Genomic DNA, 20,020 nt, shown 5'->3' with positions numbered 1-20,020 from the left:
CGGATAAGTTGCAGATTGTAAAAATAAATTTCGAAGCACGTTCTGTTTAAATTTACTTTAAGCCTCGTTGCCTCAAGTATCTTTTCGTGATTTTCATTTGCTTCAAAGCAAATTAAATTGAATTTAAATTTCAATTTCGTGCGGTCATGATTTGGTGGTCACACTCACTTTCTAAGATTTATTTGTAACACACTCGTTTTCTAAGCGAGAGATGCGGAGTTCAAACTCGCCACGTCCCTGGGGTTATTGCATTCAACTAACGTTTTTTAAGGTTTGCGCTTTGGAGTTAATAGGGTTGAGAAACAATAATTAGGAAAAAAAAAAAACTCTTAAACTATAAAAACACAAAAAACCCCGTGTCTTTTGGGAGCGAAATATATAAAGCAAACGTGGCGCAGTAGTTAGAGTTTTGGCTCAGAACCTAGAAGTTTGAAATCAGCTCTAATCTAAATGTTTAAAACTAAATGATCAAAAGAAAAAAAAAATTGGCAAAAAAAAAAAGAAAAGTTTTTTCGTACAATTGTTTTATCTGACCGATTTGATTTTTTAGTTATTTCTTAATTACATATATAATTTAAAAAGACGCACAGCAAAAGCAATATATTTTCTAGGCTTTAAAATTGTACTGAAACAGTGTAAATGTAATGTTGCTTTTGAAAAAAATTATTTCCTTATGTAAATTTTAGTATTATTTTTTTTTTTTTTACCAACATTGCAGAACATAAATTTTTTGGTTCTCAAAGATTTTATTTGTCACCAATCAAAAAATCCAAAGCAACCCCCTGGTAAATATCAAACTGGTAAAAATTAAACATTTTAGAAGATTTATGGTTAATTATACGGAAAAGTCAACTCAAAAACGTAAAAAAACGAAAAATATTCGAGAAAAAAAGTAAACGAATAGACTTAGATAAAAGCCAGCGTACTTTTTTGATATACAAAAATATATACTATAATATATAAACATAATGCATTTAAAAATATAAGTCGTTAATAATAAAATGCATTTTTTAAACTCTAGTTGTGTTATCATCTTCTCTCTCTGTTTCTTCTTCTTCGTTACTCTCTTTAATGAATTTCTGATATTCAAACTTTGTTTTCCATAGCACTGTTATCAAACGCTCAATTTTCCATAATGTTTTTTCTCTTGATCTAACGCCAATATTTTTAGATGCTGTAATTGTTTGAATATTGTCCATTAATAAATGTCTTCGAAATACTCTTTGGATCCTTCTGGCAGCAGTGTTTTCTGTTTTAAGACGCTGCTTTATTGTTTCGACAATAGCTTCTTTCGCCCACAGTGGAAAGACTTTTTTATATCGCTCTTCTACTTTTTTCATCACAATTTTCACACCATCGCTTTCTTCACAACTTGCTTCCCCTAAAGCGCGTCTAATTAACGATATCATTACATCTAAACAATGACATCTTTGACGATCTCGAATAGGAATATCACTTTGTTCTAAAAACCAATAATTTGGTTTCGGTATTCTCAAAGGTCCCTCAAGGGCATGAAGAAAATCAGGTAGTTTACTGTATTTGATAAACTGAGTTGCTTTTGGGTCAAAATCTTCCCATGTTGTATAATAAGCCAAAATATCTTCCTCTGTTAAACCAGCCTCCTCTTGAGATTGAGCCTGATTAAAATTTTCTAAAATAACTGCAATATACATGTTAAGAAGGATGAGAACAATAAAAAATACGTAAGATACAAAAAACACAATTGCCACTATTGTATTTCCACAGTCTCCACTAGTGACACTAGTGTCTGTTTTTAGACTAGCATTACATCGAGGAGGCTGAATCATTGCAGCATCAAGTACATCATTCCAACCAGCTGTTGTCATGGTTCGAAAAAGCAAACAAAAACTACTTGCAAATGTTTCAAAGTTAGTTACCTGAGTGATAGGTCCTTGGTGTTTAAGTCTACCAAAAAGATTCATGGCAATTACAGAGTATATAAATGTGATGAGGAAAATTAATGTTCCAACATTACTTAAAGAAGGACCTGACTTAACAACTGTAAACATCATTTTTCGAACTCCTTTTGCACCTTCAAAGAATCTTAAAAGACGTGAAATCCGAAACACTCGAACAACCCTAAAAAGTCCAGGTGAAACGCCAATATCTAAGTTGTAAGCATCCAACACAATACCTAAAAATTAAAAACAATTATAAGAAAAAATACAAAAAAAAAGCAAAAAAAAAACAGATAACAATAAAATAAAAATCCTAATAATTTTAAATGTTTTAGAATATTAGAGAAACATTTATACTTTTATTGATTGACTTATAAAGGATTTTTTAGAAATATTCTAATTAAAATTTTGAACATAATAATTGCAAAAAAGAACAAGAGATACACACTAGGAAAGATACTATCACCCAACACAACACTGCCACTAGAAAAAAACGTTTAAATTCAACCATTTTTAGAATGGTTGATAATTAGTGGCCTTTCTCTTTAAATGTGTGTGTGTGTGTGTGTGTGTGTGTGTGTGTGTGTGTGTGTGTGTGTGTGTGTGTGTGTGTGTGTGTGTGAGTGAGTGTGTGAATCTCATATATTTATATATATATATATATATATATATATATATATATTTATGTATATATATGTATATATATATATACATATATATGTGTATATAATATATACATATATATATATATATATATATATATATATATATATATATATATATATATATATATATATATATATATATATATATATATATATATATTGCTTTTAATGATATAAATAAATTTATATTAATTTTCATAAACATAAAAAACCAAACAAGAAGCCATACCAATAATCGAAACAAGCACAACAAGTAAATCAAAAATGTTCATACGACTTCTAAAGTAGTTAAATCTCATGCACACAAGTAGTGCCACACACTCAAATGCAAATACAGCTGTAAATAAATAATTCAAATAGGTTAAAGCTGAAGCCACTTGATTACTTTGGTTATGATGCTCAATCATCATTGTAATCATGTTTAAGAAAATAACACCCATAATAAAAAATTCAAAGTATCTTGTGCGAACAAAGTCAAACAATGCTGCACACCATTTTTCCTAAAAATGGAAAAGACAACAATAGTATAATTTACATTTTAAATTGACTAAAAATCGTTTATAATATGATACATTGTTTATAATATGATACATTGTTTATAATAGGATACATTGTTTATAATATGATACATTGTTTATAATAGGATACATTGTTTATAATATGATACATTGTTTATAATATGATACATTGTTTATAATATGATACATTGTTTATAATATGATACATTGTTTATAATAGGATACATTGTTTATAATATGATACATTGTTTATAATAGGATACATTATTTATAATAGGATACATTGTTTATAATAGCATACATTGTTTATAATAGGATACATTGTTTATAATAGGATACATTGTTTATAATAGGATACATTGTTTATAATATGATACATACAGCGTTGCTTTTAACTATTTAACTAATTTAACTAGTTACATAGGAGGCAGTATAAATAAAACAATATAATATGTTATTTACGATATAAAAATACGATATATGCTTGTATATGAAATATACAAGCATATATCGTACATTAGACGGTGCTTTTCAAATATAAAATTCGCACTTGTTTATTTTGGTAATAATGAGAAGATAATAACTTGTGATAAAATTCCACAAATAAAAAGAGACCTGTGTGAATGAAAAAAAAAGACCTGTGTGAATGAAAAAAAAGACCTGTGTGAATAAAAAAAAAGACCTGTGTGAATAAAAAAAAAGACCTGTGTGAATGAAAAAAAAGACCTGTGTGAATGAAAAAAAAACCTGCGTGAATGAAAAAAAAGACCTGTGTGAATGAAAAAAAAGACCTGTGTGAATGAAAAAAAAGATCTGTGTGAATAAAAAAAAAGACCTGTGTGAATAAAAAAAAAGACCTGTGTGAATGAAATTAAAGCACTATATCAGCTATATTCAGGAATACTTTATTTTGTAAAAAACTTGTTTGCTTACAAAATAGAAATCGCCTGAAATTTTTATAGTATCTGATTTTAGATTCATATTTAAATTCTGGTTTTGAACTTAGTGATTGGTTTTGAGATGGCTTTTTTTGGTAAGCCTATTACCAAAATGAACCAATATATGTACATACTGAAAATATTGCCCGTTAAGAGATGTTTTACTAAATTTTATGCAAAAAGTGGTTTGTTCTAACAAAAAGTAGTGTTAATTTCAAACATATAACTGCCATACATTAACTGTCTTATAAAAGATATAATTCGTAAAAAAATGAAAAAGAAATATTCAAAAAAATTAAAAAAAAAATTAAAAATATATTAACTAAAATAAAAAATGCAATTATCTCATTAATAATTTTCCTTATACATGTTTTATACATTTTAATAATGCATAAACTCTTTATAAAAAAAGTTTCAGGGAAAATGTTTAATATTGACAAACTAGTAGATCTTGCAAACATTAAGTGTGAGAATTTGTGAAATTCTTCTACCTTCATCCTTTAATGAGAATCAATACACTGGTGTTATGGTCTTACTAAAAGAATACAAACTAAAATCAAAGGTAGAAGACTTTTGTTTTAATACAACTGCAAGTAGGAATCAGAAAAGGTTCGCTCGTAAAGATATCCAACAAATTGAATAAATATCTTCTAAAATTAGCAAGCATCGTGTAGTTAAGAATTTATTAATTTAATTAGTCCTACGATCTTAATAAGATTGTAGGACAAGATAGATGGTAAAATAAAAAAGAGCTGGATGAAATAGTTGAACTAGTAATTTAATCCCTTCTTTAAAATCAGGAAAACTGCAGCTGATCATCATGCTTAGTTTATTGCTAAAGCTATTTACTATCTGAAGCTGCAGCTTATATTTAACAACTTGACTTTGAAGGTTCTAAAAGAAGAGATCAAGCTTTAAAAAGGTCTGTTTCCATGACATTAAGAATTGTTGTAAATGTTATTTAAATTTTAACTTTAACTTTTTTTTTTTTAATTTAAACTTTTTAATTTTAACATTAACTTCTATTATTTTATTCTGTTTAAAACCTTAGAAACATTAAACAGACATAGACAAATAAATTGATTTAAAATGATTATGTTTGCTTTGCCCTCAAAACTTATGAAGTAAGCTGTTTTTGGTCATTTTAACACCCTTTTATTCCAAACCTGTGCTTTGAGGGGAAAGTAAGAATGATTTAATAATAGTTAAATTTTTAACCATTCAACACCTTAAACTTGTAAGCTAATCTCTGGCTGTCAGCATAAGTTCTCTAACAATTACATAAACACTAATTAGTGTTTATGTAATTGTTAGAGAACTTATGCTTCTTATGAAAAACATTTATGTTTTTCATAAGAAAATGTTTCTAACTACATTTGAAGAAAAACATTTTTTTAAGTTGAAAATGTGTTGATAAGTCCACAATTACTAAACTTAAGATTCACTCTTACTTAACGAAATATGAGACTGTTTTTGCACTCTGCAGTTGTTTTTTTAAACCTACCTGATCCTGCATAATGTTGGATGTCACGTATCATTGTAAATGCTTTCAGAGCTTTTCAAATTCTATCAAAGTTTTTATCTTCTTGTTATTTTTTTATTACTGATCATAGAACCATTATTCATGTCTATTATGGTATTACTATACCTCTAATGTTTACTGCTTTTAAATCAAATTCAGCATTAGATTTTAGCAGAATATTTAAAAAGGCTTTAATGTGGCTGACCATCATAAGCAACTTTATGCAACCTTTTATAGGAAATTATTAAACTAAAATATAAGTTAATAAAACAACAACGAACAGTTGCATTTAGAAGAAAGTTAAACAGAAATCTATTTAAAAGTTTGCGAGCATGACTTTTTTAACAAAATTTACTGGTATGTATTATAAATATGATAAAATAACATTATTTAAAAAAGTAACATAAAGTAAACTTGATATTAACATGTCTTATTATTTATATTAACTTGCACTGCTTAATAATTACATTATTATATACATACATACATACAATTTACCCAAAAATCATTACATTATTATATACATACGTACATACAATTTACCCAAAAATGTATAATATAATAATTTATAAAAAGAACTTAATTAAAGCTTAAATGTAAAGAGGATTAATACATAATAATTAACACAAAAATGAAAAAAAAAATTCTAAGTTTTTAAGATACAATAAGTTTATAAGATACAATAAGTTTATATTATAAAAAATCAATTCATTATGATAATATAATTTTAAATAATCACTATCAAACTATATTACATATCATAACATAACTTTTTATCACTTTTATTATTGAAAGTATTTTACTTTTTTATTTTAGTACTAAAAGTCATTTTAAACTTTATGCAACATGTTTGTTCTGGAATTATTACCAAAGGCACTTAACTTAAATTTTCCTTTACTTAATTTCAAATTCAGGTTTTGAATTTTACAAACCAAGTTGAATAAAATTAGTATAAAAAGTTAAAGAAAAAAATTTAGAACAATGTGGTATAATTTAATTTTAAATTTAGCTACAAAGCAAAGATAATAATTTTTGAAAAATAAAATTTAGATTAAAAAAAAAACAAATAAAACCTTTAACAATTTTTTTAAACTAAAACACTTTTTTATGAATATATAAATGTGTTGTTAAAGGTGTAAAACCTCTAATTCAAAAGCTAGTAAGTCTCCTAACAAGTTTCATAATTTAAATTAAAACTGATTTTTTAAAAATTTTTAAAATTGATTGATTTAAAAATTAATACAAAAATGTTTTTTTTTTTTTTTCAATAAAAACATAAGAATAATTTTAATAGAATTTAAAATGAAATTTTTATCATAAAATTATCAAAAAATATATATAAATATGTAAAAAATGTATAAATACTTGTGGTCTGCTTAATCTATATGTTGGCTTTCTTAAGGAAGCAGATTTTAATGTATTAATCCAGTTTCTTTGGCCAGGGGTTAAAAATACACCAACACCATCTTCATATTGCTGCTTCAGTCTATTAAAATTGTCAATAATGACCCCAATAAATAAATTTAAAAAGAAAAATCTTCCTAATATAACAAATGCAACAAAAAAGAGTTGATTTGCATAGTTATAGCGATACTGTGGTTGTTTATCCACTCCCTAAAATACATATAAAAAATATAATAAAACAATATTGTGGTTGGTTGTCCAAAGTTTAAGAAACATAAAAATTGCAATATCAATTTTTTCAAAATAATAGAAACTGACTGATAATAACAAAAAAGTAAAAACTATACAGTTGCATCTTGTGCATCCGCCATAACATCAAACCAACCTTCTAGTGTTGCCTTTAAAAATAACAACAATTAGTTTAAAAACAACAACAACAATTAGTTTAAAAATAACAACAACAGTGAGTTTAAATCCTTTTACATAACATAGCTTAATAACTTATATTATTAACTTAATTATTAATAATTATATCATTAATTAATCTTATAATAATTAAAACCAATACCTTTTATAAAAACTTATTGTTAATTTTTACTGTAAATATAATTAAGTTGTTTCAAATTTAAATATTATTAAAATTTAAATCTCTTAAATAGCTAAAATATAATAATTATTATTGTAACAATTAAATATAATAACAAATATATAATTATAAATATATAACTATTATATATATAAATATAATAATATACCAAACACAAAATTTCAAATATAATAATATAGCTAATGCTTTATAATCTTAAATACTTTAAATTGAATTAATTTAATGATTTTATTAGTTGTTATTTTTTTTTAGAATTTATTAGAAAACAAAAAATATAATTATAAAATATCAGTTATTTAAAGTTCTTTTAAATACAAAAAATTTGACTTTTATAAATAAATCTAAGCATAAGTCACTTTTTTTATTATTAGTTAAATTTATAGACTTGATAACATTCTAAGCATTTATTTAATAAAAAAAATTTATTCATATAAAATAAAAGTAACTATATATCAAAATATTGTTAAAACTTTAAACATTTATAAATAATAAACAAATATTTATAACTAAAGAAAATAAAATAAGTAAAGTTATAACAAAAAATACACAATGAAAATTTATTTATATTATTATGTATTTATTTATTATATATGTATTTGCGTATGTAATGTATATGTATGTAATGTAATATGTATGTAAATGTGGTAGCAGTGTAGTGGTAGAACGCTCACTTCATAAGCAAGAGGTTCCAAGTTTGATTTCCACTTCGTCCCTGGTAGAATCAGGCTCAACTTGTTTCTCCCTGCAGCGGCCTTGTTTATCAAGGTTCACGTTTCAGAGTTACAGAGTTAAGAGAGGGTTCTAACCACAATTATAGCAGCCTTCTTAACTGTAGTGGCCTTTTTGGCCTTGGGGAGGTGAATTACAAAATAATATATATTATTTATTATGTATCATGTATGTATTTATTTATAGTTAAAATGTTTTATTCTTTCATACATTTTGTTTCTAAGTTGCAATGTTTCTAAGTTGCTTAATTGATTTCTATTTTGTTTTAGTTTTAATTTTCTATGCAATCATAAAAATGTATTGGCTTTCAGCTACTTAGCAGAAATATATCCATAATACTAAGTAGAAATTAAAAAATTATATTATGGCACTTATTTATATATTTTTATTTATGGAATTTATTTAAAATATTTTGCAGGCACTTAAATACTTACAGTTTGGAATAATGCTAAAAAGCCATTTATGGAACTGTCAAAATTAATTGTTTTTTGAACCCAATAAAAGTTTGAATTGTTTAAGCATTGAGCTTTAGTTTTGATGCCAAAACTTTTTGATAGTCTTACAACTTGATTTGTAGCATTTGCACAATAAGAAAATTTACCGCCGAACAAATTAAACCCAATAATACTGAATATCAGCCAAAATATAAGACAAATAAACAAAACATTAGCAATTGATGGAATTGAAGCTAACAATGCATTAACAACAATCTAGATAAAAAAAATATAAAAAAGGTTTTTTATACAAATTCTTGATACATCATGAGGAATGTTCCCATCTAAAAAAAAGTTTAAAAAAGAAAGATTGTGGTACCTTCATTCCTTTAAATCGCGCAATAGCTCTCAAAGGACGCAGTCCCCTTAGTGATCGAAGCGCTTTGAGCTTTTTGTTTGAGCCAAATAAAGAAGTTAAGGAAATCTATAATAAAGTTAAAAATTCATAAAACTAAAGTTAAAATAAAAACTATAACAAAAACATAGAGTCTTTTAAAAAGATAAAATATATACTACAGACCATTTTACAATGATATTATATTATTTTGACAATATTATTTTACATACATACATACATACATACATACATACATACATACATACATACATACATACATACATACATATATACATACATACACAGTGTTGGACTACTATTATAATATGAAAAAAATGTTTAAACTGAATTAGTTTTGATTATTAAGTTTTGAAACTATGTATACAACAGTAACTATTTATCTTTATTTCTATTAATTAAAATAACATCAATAATATGTATTTACATATATCATTTGTATTACATTCAAATTTGTTTTCTATTATTTTTTCTATTTTGTTTTTAATGTCTTGTATTATTCTTTTATGTTTATATATCCATATCTTCATATGTGTGCATAATTTCTTTAGAGCTTGATTTAATCATTTCATTTACATTTCTTTTTCTTATGAAATGGAGATGAATCATTACTGGTGCTACTAGGCACTGGTCTATCTCTGGTGATGGTTCATCGGTGTCAAGCAGCCTTCCACTGAGAAGGATTAACCTTTCACTGAGAAAGATTGTGATGTGTGTTGCACATCATAATCTTTTTCAGAGCATTTGAAATTTTTTACATTTTGCTTGACGTGTTTTAAAAAATTCTGTGAAATTAGTTAAAACACAAGCCCATGGTTAAATAAATCAGTCAATATTTGTACACTAGCTATGTCTATCCCTAACTAATTCAGTCAATAAATGTATATTTGAATGCACATAAAAAATACATAAAATAAGTAAATCAGCCAATGTATGTACACTCGCTGTATATCCCTAACTAATTCAGTTAATAAATGTATATTTAAAAGCACATAAAAACTACATAAAAAAAGTAAATCAGTCAATATATGTACACTTGCTATGTCTATCCCTAACTAATTGAACTACACAATGTAACAAAAAAATTTTTTTCCTCTGTTTATCAAATTTTTTTGATGTTTCTTATTTAATTTGAGTATGCTGAGTCTGGATATGACATTGGTTTTTTTATTGCATCAACCATTTGATCATAAAACCAAAAATTCAATTAAACATATTAATATTAATCATATTGCATGAGATACAACTTTAGTCAATATATAACATTTACTAGTTCAAAAATCATATGTTATGTTATAAAACGTCATGTTATATACATATATATCTCGTTATATACATATATTACATAATGTTACATTATGTTCTAATGTAATAGTCTCTCAAAAGCTCAAAAAACACTAGAAGTGAACAGTAGAACGTGGTTTTCTTTAATGAAGTTTGTTATCATTGGGTATCAAACACCAGTGTAGTCACCCATCATAGCTGCATCTCATCTGCTCTGGTATCTTTTCTCCATTGCATGGATATCTTGATGAAAACATTCTCCATGCTCTTCACTAAAATCACCTAAATTTGGTCTAAAAAATTCCAAGTGTGAATGCAGGTAATGTAGTTTTATTGACATTCTGCATTTTATATCTGCGTACTGTACAATTAAGTTTTCCATTAGCTCTTTGTTAATTGAAGATTCAAAGTTATTACTTTGAATCTTTAATTAACAAAGAGCTAATGGAATAGTTATTACTCTTATTGATGCCTAAATAACTATGAACAACATGTCTAAACGCAACCCATGCTTCTTTTTCAACAGAAATTTTGTCCTCCAGCTCCTTACATGCCAATATAACTTTAATCTGCGGACCAAGGAATACACCTGCTGAAATTTTTGTATCTGACGCCTTTGGAAATATCTGCCGAATATGATGGAACGCTGCACTAGCTGGGTTTAACGCTTTAACAAATTGTTTGACAAGACCTATTTAATGTGAAGTACTGGTAGTAAGATCTTTTCAACAGGTATCAGGGATTGATTAACAATATTGTGCGAACCAGGCTGTAAATGTTCTCTCACTGGCCACTCACATCTATTGATGTGCTGGTTTGCAGCCCTGCTATCCCATAAACAAAGAAAACATGAGTACTTTGTGTATCCTCCTTGTAAACCGAGAAGAAGCGCTAGCATCTTAAAATCTCCACATACATCTCACTTGTAACTGTCATAGTTGATTTTCTCAAGAAACAACTCCATGTTCTTGTAGTCTTCCTTTAGATGAACAGAATGAACTACTGGATTCGAAGGAAATTGGTTTCCGTTATGGAGCAAAACTGCCTTTAGACTTCTTGTTGAACTGTCAATGAACAACCTCCACTCTTCAGGATTGTGAACAATACCAATGTCATCGAAAAGACCACAAATGTCATGACAGTAGCACAGTGATTCTGATTCTACATAAAAGGATACAAATGTTTCATGTCTTTTTCGGTATTTTGAGGTTCTGCAAATTGGATCTAATAAAATCCATTCTTTCAAACATGATATCAGAAGTTCTGCATTTGATTTAGTGAGACCTAAATCTTGTACTAAGTCATCAAGTTCTTGTTGGTTAGGGAAATGAGGTGAATCATTCATTTCCCTGAAATTACAGTCATCACGAAGTTCATCCAGTGTGTCTACATCAGAATGTTATGCAACTGCTACTTCAGATTGAGATGGCTTAGGAACAGGCAATTCATCACTGTGTGGAACTGGTCCAATAGAAGAGGGTATACTTGAATAAACTAGAGTCAGCCTATCCTTCGGCTTTTTATACTCTCCATATTCTCGAATTAAAAAGGGCATTGCTTTTCGGATTCCACGGAGCCATCCTTCCAGAGTTGATCTGTAGCTGCCACAACTGTAGTGTGGTGTCCACGATTTGTCCTGACCTTCCATAGCCATGCCAAAATAAGCATGATATGCGGTAAAGAATTTTGTACCACTGACAATCTTATGTTTAGTTTGTGCTGGACTAATATAGTAACCACAAACATAACAGAATGAGTCAGGACAAAGCTTGCAGGATCTACTATACATATTCACCACTTCATATAACAGTTGTAATTAGTTAAACTGAAAATAAACAAAAGAATATAGTTAACTCATTCTCTCAGTAGCATTTGTTAAAAAAATCGTACCCAAAATGTGCTAATATTTATTAAAAAAATGCTTTAAATCAACATAAATAAACATAAATAATAACAAAGGAAGTGACGATTGAATACATAAAAAACTAGAATCAGGAAAAGTACTTTTAAAAGTGGGATTATAGAAAAAAGACACAAAATATACAAAGCCACTGACAGTGGCTCGCCGGAAAGGAAAACAAATCCACTAGCCACTGTCAGTGGCTCAGTGGAGAGAATGAGTTAAAATCAGCATATATATAATGTTATAAACGCATTACAAGTATATGAAAACTTCAAAATATACTTTATGCTTATTCTCAGAAAATCTTGATGATAGAGCAAAACCAATGGTATCACTGAAATCAGCATACCAAAATTATGTAAGAAGCATTAAAAAATTAACATAAACAAAAATGTTGTTAGATTGTGCTATGTGAACGCACATAAAAAAAACATAAGATAAAAAAAGGAAAATAAAGTAAATAAAATATTGCAAAATAATAAATACAGCATGAGACAATAAAAATCAAAGTAAAAATATCTTTAAGAGTAATAACTTCTTTTCTATAAGGTTGCATTTTTTGAGTTTTGTGTTTATAGAAATTATTATTAAGTTACAATAAATTTAACATTCTAATAAGACCCAATAAAACTCTATCACATTAATTTTTTATAATATATTGTCCAAGAAAGTGTTTAAAATAGCATAAATAAAATGAGAAAAAAACAACAACATACAACTACAATAAAAACATCCAAAAGGTTCCATAGATTTGTAAAATACTTGACCAATCCCATAGCAAAAACTTTGATTAAAAACTCCAGAGTAAATACAATAGCAAAGAAATAATTACAGTACAAAATAAATTTTTGCAGCATTGGGCGATCAGAAAGATAAATATCTTCAAACACCTTTAAAGTAAAATTTTCATACAGTTAATTTATGTATATATATATATATATATATATATATATATATATATATATATATATATATATATATATATATATATATATATATATATATACACACACACATATATATAAAGATTACAAGCAAAAAAAACATTAAATGTAAAGCAAAAACTTTTGTTTACCAAAGTAATGCTACTAAACCCAATCAGAAATAAAACCACTCCCTCAAAGTATTTGTAATCAATAAGTTGTTGGAACAAATAGCGTGCATTGTGCCAACTTCTTCTCATTGTTGAGTTTAAATAGCTGGAATAAAAACAGTTCCATTGGTAGCATATATCGCACAAGCAATCATCAACATAAGTTTTTTCACGCTTCATTTCTATTTGAACAGATGATGAAGAATGTCCTCTCTTATAAAAACTTTTATTGCTGTTCGAATGACTTGTGCTATTCCCAACCACAATACTTTCAGAATATGTTGATAAACTATTAACTTTGTTTCTTCCTGGACCATTTGACTGGTCTACAAGATCTTTGAAATATGTTTTCTTTGAAGAGTAACTTCTATTTCCTTAAACATATATATGTGTGTGTAATATAAACACTGTATATAGACACACACACACACACATATATATATATATATATATATATATATATATATATATATATATATATATATATATATATATATATATATATATATATATATATATATATATATATACATTTATATATATGCATATATACATATATATATATATATATATATATATATATATATAAAGACATACATACATATATATACATATAGATATATATATAGATATATACATATGTAAAGACATATATATATATATATATATATATATATATATATATATATATATATATATATATATATATGTATATATATATATATATATATCACAGTGTATATATATATATCACATTACATGGACAGATTTTACAAAAGTATCACTTACACGGACAGATTTTACAAAAAAACAAAGACTTATCGGGACATTAGCATATCAGGGATATTTTTTTGTCCCAATAAGCAATGTTTATTTGTAAAACAAAAATGTCCCCATGAGCAACTTTTATAGAGAGCAAAAAGTATATATATAGACTATCAAATAGCCTGACTCACAATGGAGTGCTACTACATCAACTGAGGGTTTGGTTAGGGTCAGCATCAAGATAAGACTTCAGGTTGGGTTATGGCAAGGTTTAAATATGGTTATATTACTGCAATTACTCGTTTTTGTAAATAGATAAAATAAAAAATGAACTATAATATATAATAAATAAATAAAAATAACAAAAACAAATATAAAAAATATATTTTTATAATAAAATAATAAACTTAAATATGTATAGTTTAAAATAGAAATGAAATAAAAATTAAAAAAATATATATATAAATATGATAAAAATAGCAGAAAAAAAGGAAAAAAAAAAAACTTTGCGGGAATAAAAAAAACATGTTTCCGTAAATGCCAACTAGAAGTGTAAATACATATATATATATATATATATATATATATATATATATATATATATATATATATATATATATATATAAAGAGAGAGAGAGATAAATGTTTATATATATTTATTTATGTATGTATATATATATGTATGAATGTATGTATTTATGTATGTATGTATGTTTTCAGGATTCAGTATAAATCAGCAATTTGTCTTTTGTTAATGTTTTTTAAGAACTCTAACTCAAATCTTCTCTGAGGGAGGTAGAACTTTTGCCTAATCCAATTTTAGCAATCATAACTGATGGCCCCAACATAATGGTTTCATTTTGACCAATATCGGATATGGCACTTTTGATCCCTTTTAAACGATGAGAAAAGTACACTCATTGACTGACAATTGAAACACTTGCGTGTGCATACATAAAGTATTATGAGTGTACATAAATGTGCATATATAAAAAATTTGGGTTGGAAAAGTTTTGCGTTTTGAATTTTTTTATATTTGTAAGTATCTAAACGATGATTGATAATATTATTTATTAAATAAAATTGGTAATAACAACTATAAAAAACAATTATTGTATAACATTTACTTCTATCTTATTTTACTATAGGTAGATTTAAATTATTTTTTAATAAAACATCAAATTTACGTATCAACTACTGCGGATTTAGATCTGCTAAGTCCACAATAGTTAATGTAGACAATGTTGCACTAATAAGGCAATAGTGATATATTGGTGGTAACAAGTGCACATAAAATGTATCATTAGACATTGTACACAGAATATATTACTATTAACCTAAACCGACAATAGTAGAAGAAGCAATAGTAAAATCTTGGATTAAGATCCAAAGAATAGTTTGAGTTTGAATTTCTTCTAAAAGTTCCAGAGATCTTTGTATGGAAAAAATATCTTTGTTTTATTTAAAACATAACTTTATTAGCAACCTAATTTCAACTTTTGAGAACTAAAATTAGCGTTTAGCTTAAATTAACTTTTAATTCTCTGTAATGTTGTTTTTTAATGCTCTGTAATGTGACCTTTAATTCTTTGTAATGCTAATTTTAATAATAATAGTTTTATAAAAATGACAAAAAGCTTCATGATGTCCTAATTCTACCCTCTAAGATAAAAGTTACAAAGTTCTATTAAAACTTAAAGTTAATAAAACTAACCATATCCATCAAATACTGACACTTCCCCACGCTGCATTTCCATGTGCTATATTAAATCAAAAAAATATACTGTTAGTTTATATATAATGTTACATTTATCCTGACAATATTATTATAAAATTAAACATTTATAAAAAGTAAACAAATCAGGTAAAACATGCATCTGTTGTTTCTTTCAAAAATTGATAGCATTATGTAACAACATACAAATAAAGAAAAAATATTTAAACAAATCCACATAGAAAGTAGAAATACCATTATTTGTGGTGCTAATGATGGTTTCTTTATAACAAAATCAGATTTGAAACTTTTTTCTTTGTAGCTTTTTGCCCATTCAATAAATCTTGAAATTGTAAATGATTTGGGTTTACTATCATTTTCATTTGATTCACTGGCTGTTTTTTTCATAGCATAAGCAGAAAATGCATTTAACAAAAGTGCCAAAAACAGGTTTAAAACCTAATGTTGCAATAAACTCTTACAACTTTTTATTATTTTCCAAATTATTTTTATTACTATTATATTGTTACAATATTTATTAATTATAACTTTGTTATTATTATTATTATTGTTATTATTGTTATTATTATTATTATTATTATTATTATTATTGTAATTATTATTACTATGTTATTACAACTATATTGTTTACACAATTTTTAGGTTAAAAAGATCACATACTATCCATCTTCCAGTCACAAATACAAAAAAAATAAACAACATGGATGCTGGAGTAGTAAGTGAAATCAAATCCCATGTAGGTTCAATCCACTTTCCACAAAAAATACGAAAAATCATCATTAAAGAATTTCCAAAATCAGTAAAGTTAAAGCGTGGAATTTCACCAGCTGAAAAATTTTGAACAGTATAATACTTTCGAAAAAGTTGCATCCCAATAACAGAAAAAATATATATCACTAAAGCAAGTATGATTGCTGCATAAACTAGTGCATTTAAACTGTTGGAAATTGTTGCCAGCAACTGACCCATTCCCTTCCATGATTGAGTCACTTTGAGAATTCGCAACTAAAATTTGTACAAACAAAAAATTTTCTGTTTCAACTGTTTCAAAAAATTTTAACAAAAACATCTAAAAATTAGGGACTTTTGTCCCATTTAACAAGAACAAAAGTTAGATAAAAAGAAAATGAATGTACTTAAAAACCAAATATTACAATTTTCAACTCTTTATGAATGATGGAATAAATTGAAGTTCAAAATGGTTCAAAAATAAAGTAACTATTTAAGTAGAAGTTCAAGTTTCCAAGTTATGAGATTGGAAACCAAGTTAACAAATAAAAAATTAAAATACTAATATATAATTTCACAAGATTTTCAAATATTTTTTAAATTTTTCAAATGTTTTTAAGTATACACCAATACAACAATATCAACTTCCAGACCATTTCAGCCATTTAGCTGTTATAAGACAATTATGGTCTAATATTTTTTCTTTTCTTTTACTTCTTATTTTTTCTTTTTTTTTTTTCGCAATAAATTAGTAAAATAAGTAACAAACTTTATTTTTAAAATCAATTTATTACAAACACTATGGAGGAGTACTGAGATTAATCCCAACCATGATATGTTTGCCAAAAATGGTGTTTTGGAAGTCATAAAGTCAAGTACAACAATTTTTTTCTTAAAAAAAAGATCCTGAAAATAATCTCCTAAAATGTATATGTTTATGTAGAAAAAATAACCTCTTTAAATGTTTTACATATATGTAGAAAAATGCTACCTAAAAAAAAACGCCATATAAAAAAAACAGATAAATAAAAAAACGAACTATAATTAAAAACTGCCAATCAAATTTTTAAAGATATTAAAATTTTTTAAAATAAAATAATTTAAAATAAACTCATAAAATTTTTTATTTGATGTAACAAACTTATGGCATATTTAAAAATTACATATAAAAACAAACCAATCAACAATTAGATAAAATACTTACCAAGCGAAACACTTTCAGCATTTTAAGTGTTCCCTTTGGAATGTTTGTAAAAAAAACCAACAAAATGTTAATAATGCTAATAATTACAAGTAAACCATCAAGGAGATTCCATTTGCTTTCAAAATACCCTCGTAGTGATAATGCAAACAACTTCATTATCATTTCAAGAATAAATATTCCAGTAAAAACCTCAAAAAATAAATTAAAAAATTAAAATTTTAACATACCTGACAGTAGTAAACTTTGTCAAACTATCATAGTTAAGTTTTTTCAGATTTTTATTTACAGGGTGTGTGAGAAAAAGTGGTACGGTATTTTTAGAAGTTTTTTTAAATTGCAAAAACATTAGAAATGTTCTTTTTTTGTTCTTTTTTGCTAGATATAGATTAGTGTTTTTTGCTAGATATAGATTAGTGTTACACACTGTTTTGCATCATATAGGTGTTCATGCTATAGTAATAATGGTATTGTATTTAAGATTAATGTTATATTTGAATGTTTTATTGCATTTCAGAATAACATGCGAATAAGCATGTAAATCAGTAAATCGTGTATTACAACGTATTCAACAGACAGGTGTTGCCGATAGACGAATTGGTAGTGGGAGGCGCCCAACTGTTAATACACCAGAAAACAGAGGCCGTATGATAGTTAGTCCTGTTGGTTCACCATGGAAACATTTATCGCCAAGGATGATAACATGGAGAAATGGAATATCACATTCATCTGTTTGTAGATTTGTTAAATCTTTCAATTTAAAGGTGTTAAAAAAAAAATGTGTTCAGAAGTTGACTGATGCTCAAAAAAGACAACATATAGTATGTTGCCAAAAAAAGTGTTATGGTCAGTCTCGGTGTCACTAAACACCATAAAGGATTAATTCATTTTGTTGAACCAGGCACCAAAATCGATGCTCAATATTACCAAAATACTATACTTCAGCAATGTTTACTACCTGACTGCGAGCGAATTTTTGGTAATTACCACTACACTTTTCAACAAGATTCTGCTCCATCACATCGTGCAAGAAGCACAATAACATTTTTGAGGAGTAAAGTTCTTTATCTTATTTCACCAAATGTATGGCCCTCAAACTCGCCTGACTTTAACCCGTTAGACTATTTGATTTGGAAAATACTACAGGAGAAAGTGTACAACGGAGTGGAAATTAGGGATGAAGCTCACTTGTGTAAACGAATTTTATATTGTTGGGATCGTGTGAGACAAGATACTATTGCGAAAGAAATTGATCAATGGCATGCAAGACTACAAAAATGCATCAAGCAGCAAGGAGGTTATTTTGAACAATTTTTCACTTGAACATTCTGGATACTGTAATTATTCGTATATTACTCAGTACTCAGTAATTATGCTTCTTACTGTCACTTTTTCATAAGTGTTGTAGTCTAAAAAAATAAATCGTACCACTTTTTTGGCACACCATGTAGATCAATTATATCTTAAAAACTATATACTAATCAAGAGTACAGATAACTTATACATAAGAACTAGTAACATGTACAAATTACTTGCGCAACTACTTGTAAAGCTAGGTTTAAAGATTACTTGTACAAGTAAACAGTTAATGCTTATTGAAAAACATCAGTTTACATATTTCTAAAAAAAATTAAAAAAAAAAAAAATTTTGTTGAACAAAAACTAAAGCAAACTTTAAAGAATTTCAAAAGTTTTATCAACCTGATTGGAAGAAATGACAAACCTTTTTTTAATAATTATATATATCATATATATTATTATAGCGGACGATTCAAACGAGAAATAAAAACTATTTCAGTCATCCGCAAGGCTACCAGGAAACTATTATACCGAGACTACCAGGAAAAAACCTCCGGTTTTTTCCCGGTAGTCTTGGTATAATAGTTTTCGGCAGTTTGGTATAATAGTTTTTTTGGGGGTTTTTTTTCTCGGGTGAAAATACTGAAGAAAAAAAATTTAAACATCTGACTACTAAAATACGTCTAACAAGAAAAGGTTCAATAAAAAGTAAATTAATTAATAAAAAAAAGTGAAACGTTATAACATGTTAAAAATATTGTCAAGTGACTTTAGTTCTCTTTGTAACTGTTTATTTTTTCAAAACAGTTACAAAGAGACTGTATTGGCTAAGAGATAACTATAAATACAACTTTTAAAGA

At 26.3% G+C, this 20,020-nt stretch overlaps 1 protein-coding gene across 2 annotated transcripts in view; it reads right to left on the bottom strand.

Annotated features, from left to right (window-relative positions):
- Window positions 1–911: 911 nt before the first annotated feature.
- The window catches only part of LOC100198170 (sodium channel protein type 4 subunit alpha), a 33,439-nt gene continuing 14,330 nt past the window's right edge, over window positions 912–20,020 (bottom strand). For both annotated transcript variants that reach the window (XM_065800436.1, XM_065800437.1), the window contains exons 10-21: window positions 17,865–18,053; window positions 16,592–16,936; window positions 16,166–16,369; window positions 15,911–15,956; window positions 13,414–13,805; window positions 13,055–13,228; window positions 9,116–9,220; window positions 8,737–9,012; window positions 7,314–7,364; window positions 6,928–7,176; window positions 2,814–3,084; window positions 912–2,155 (exon numbers count right to left, since the gene is read on the bottom strand). In XM_065800436.1, coding sequence (XP_065656508.1) covers window positions 1,011–2,155; window positions 2,814–3,084; window positions 6,928–7,176; window positions 7,314–7,364; window positions 8,737–9,012; window positions 9,116–9,220; window positions 13,055–13,228; window positions 13,414–13,805; window positions 15,911–15,956; window positions 16,166–16,369; window positions 16,592–16,936; window positions 17,865–18,053 — 3,447 coding nt within the window. In that variant the 3' untranslated portion in view covers window positions 912–1,010. The remainder of the gene's footprint in view (window positions 2,156–2,813; window positions 3,085–6,927; window positions 7,177–7,313; window positions 7,365–8,736; window positions 9,013–9,115; window positions 9,221–13,054; window positions 13,229–13,413; window positions 13,806–15,910; window positions 15,957–16,165; window positions 16,370–16,591; window positions 16,937–17,864; window positions 18,054–20,020) is intronic.

Source organism: Hydra vulgaris, chromosome 06, assembly GCF_038396675.1.
Source record: "Hydra vulgaris chromosome 06, alternate assembly HydraT2T_AEP".
In the NCBI taxonomy this organism is placed as follows: Eukaryota; Metazoa; Cnidaria; class Hydrozoa; order Anthoathecata; family Hydridae; genus Hydra; species Hydra vulgaris.
Note: the sequence above shows the minus strand (reverse complement) of the source record. Positions and strands in the feature narration are given on the sequence as shown.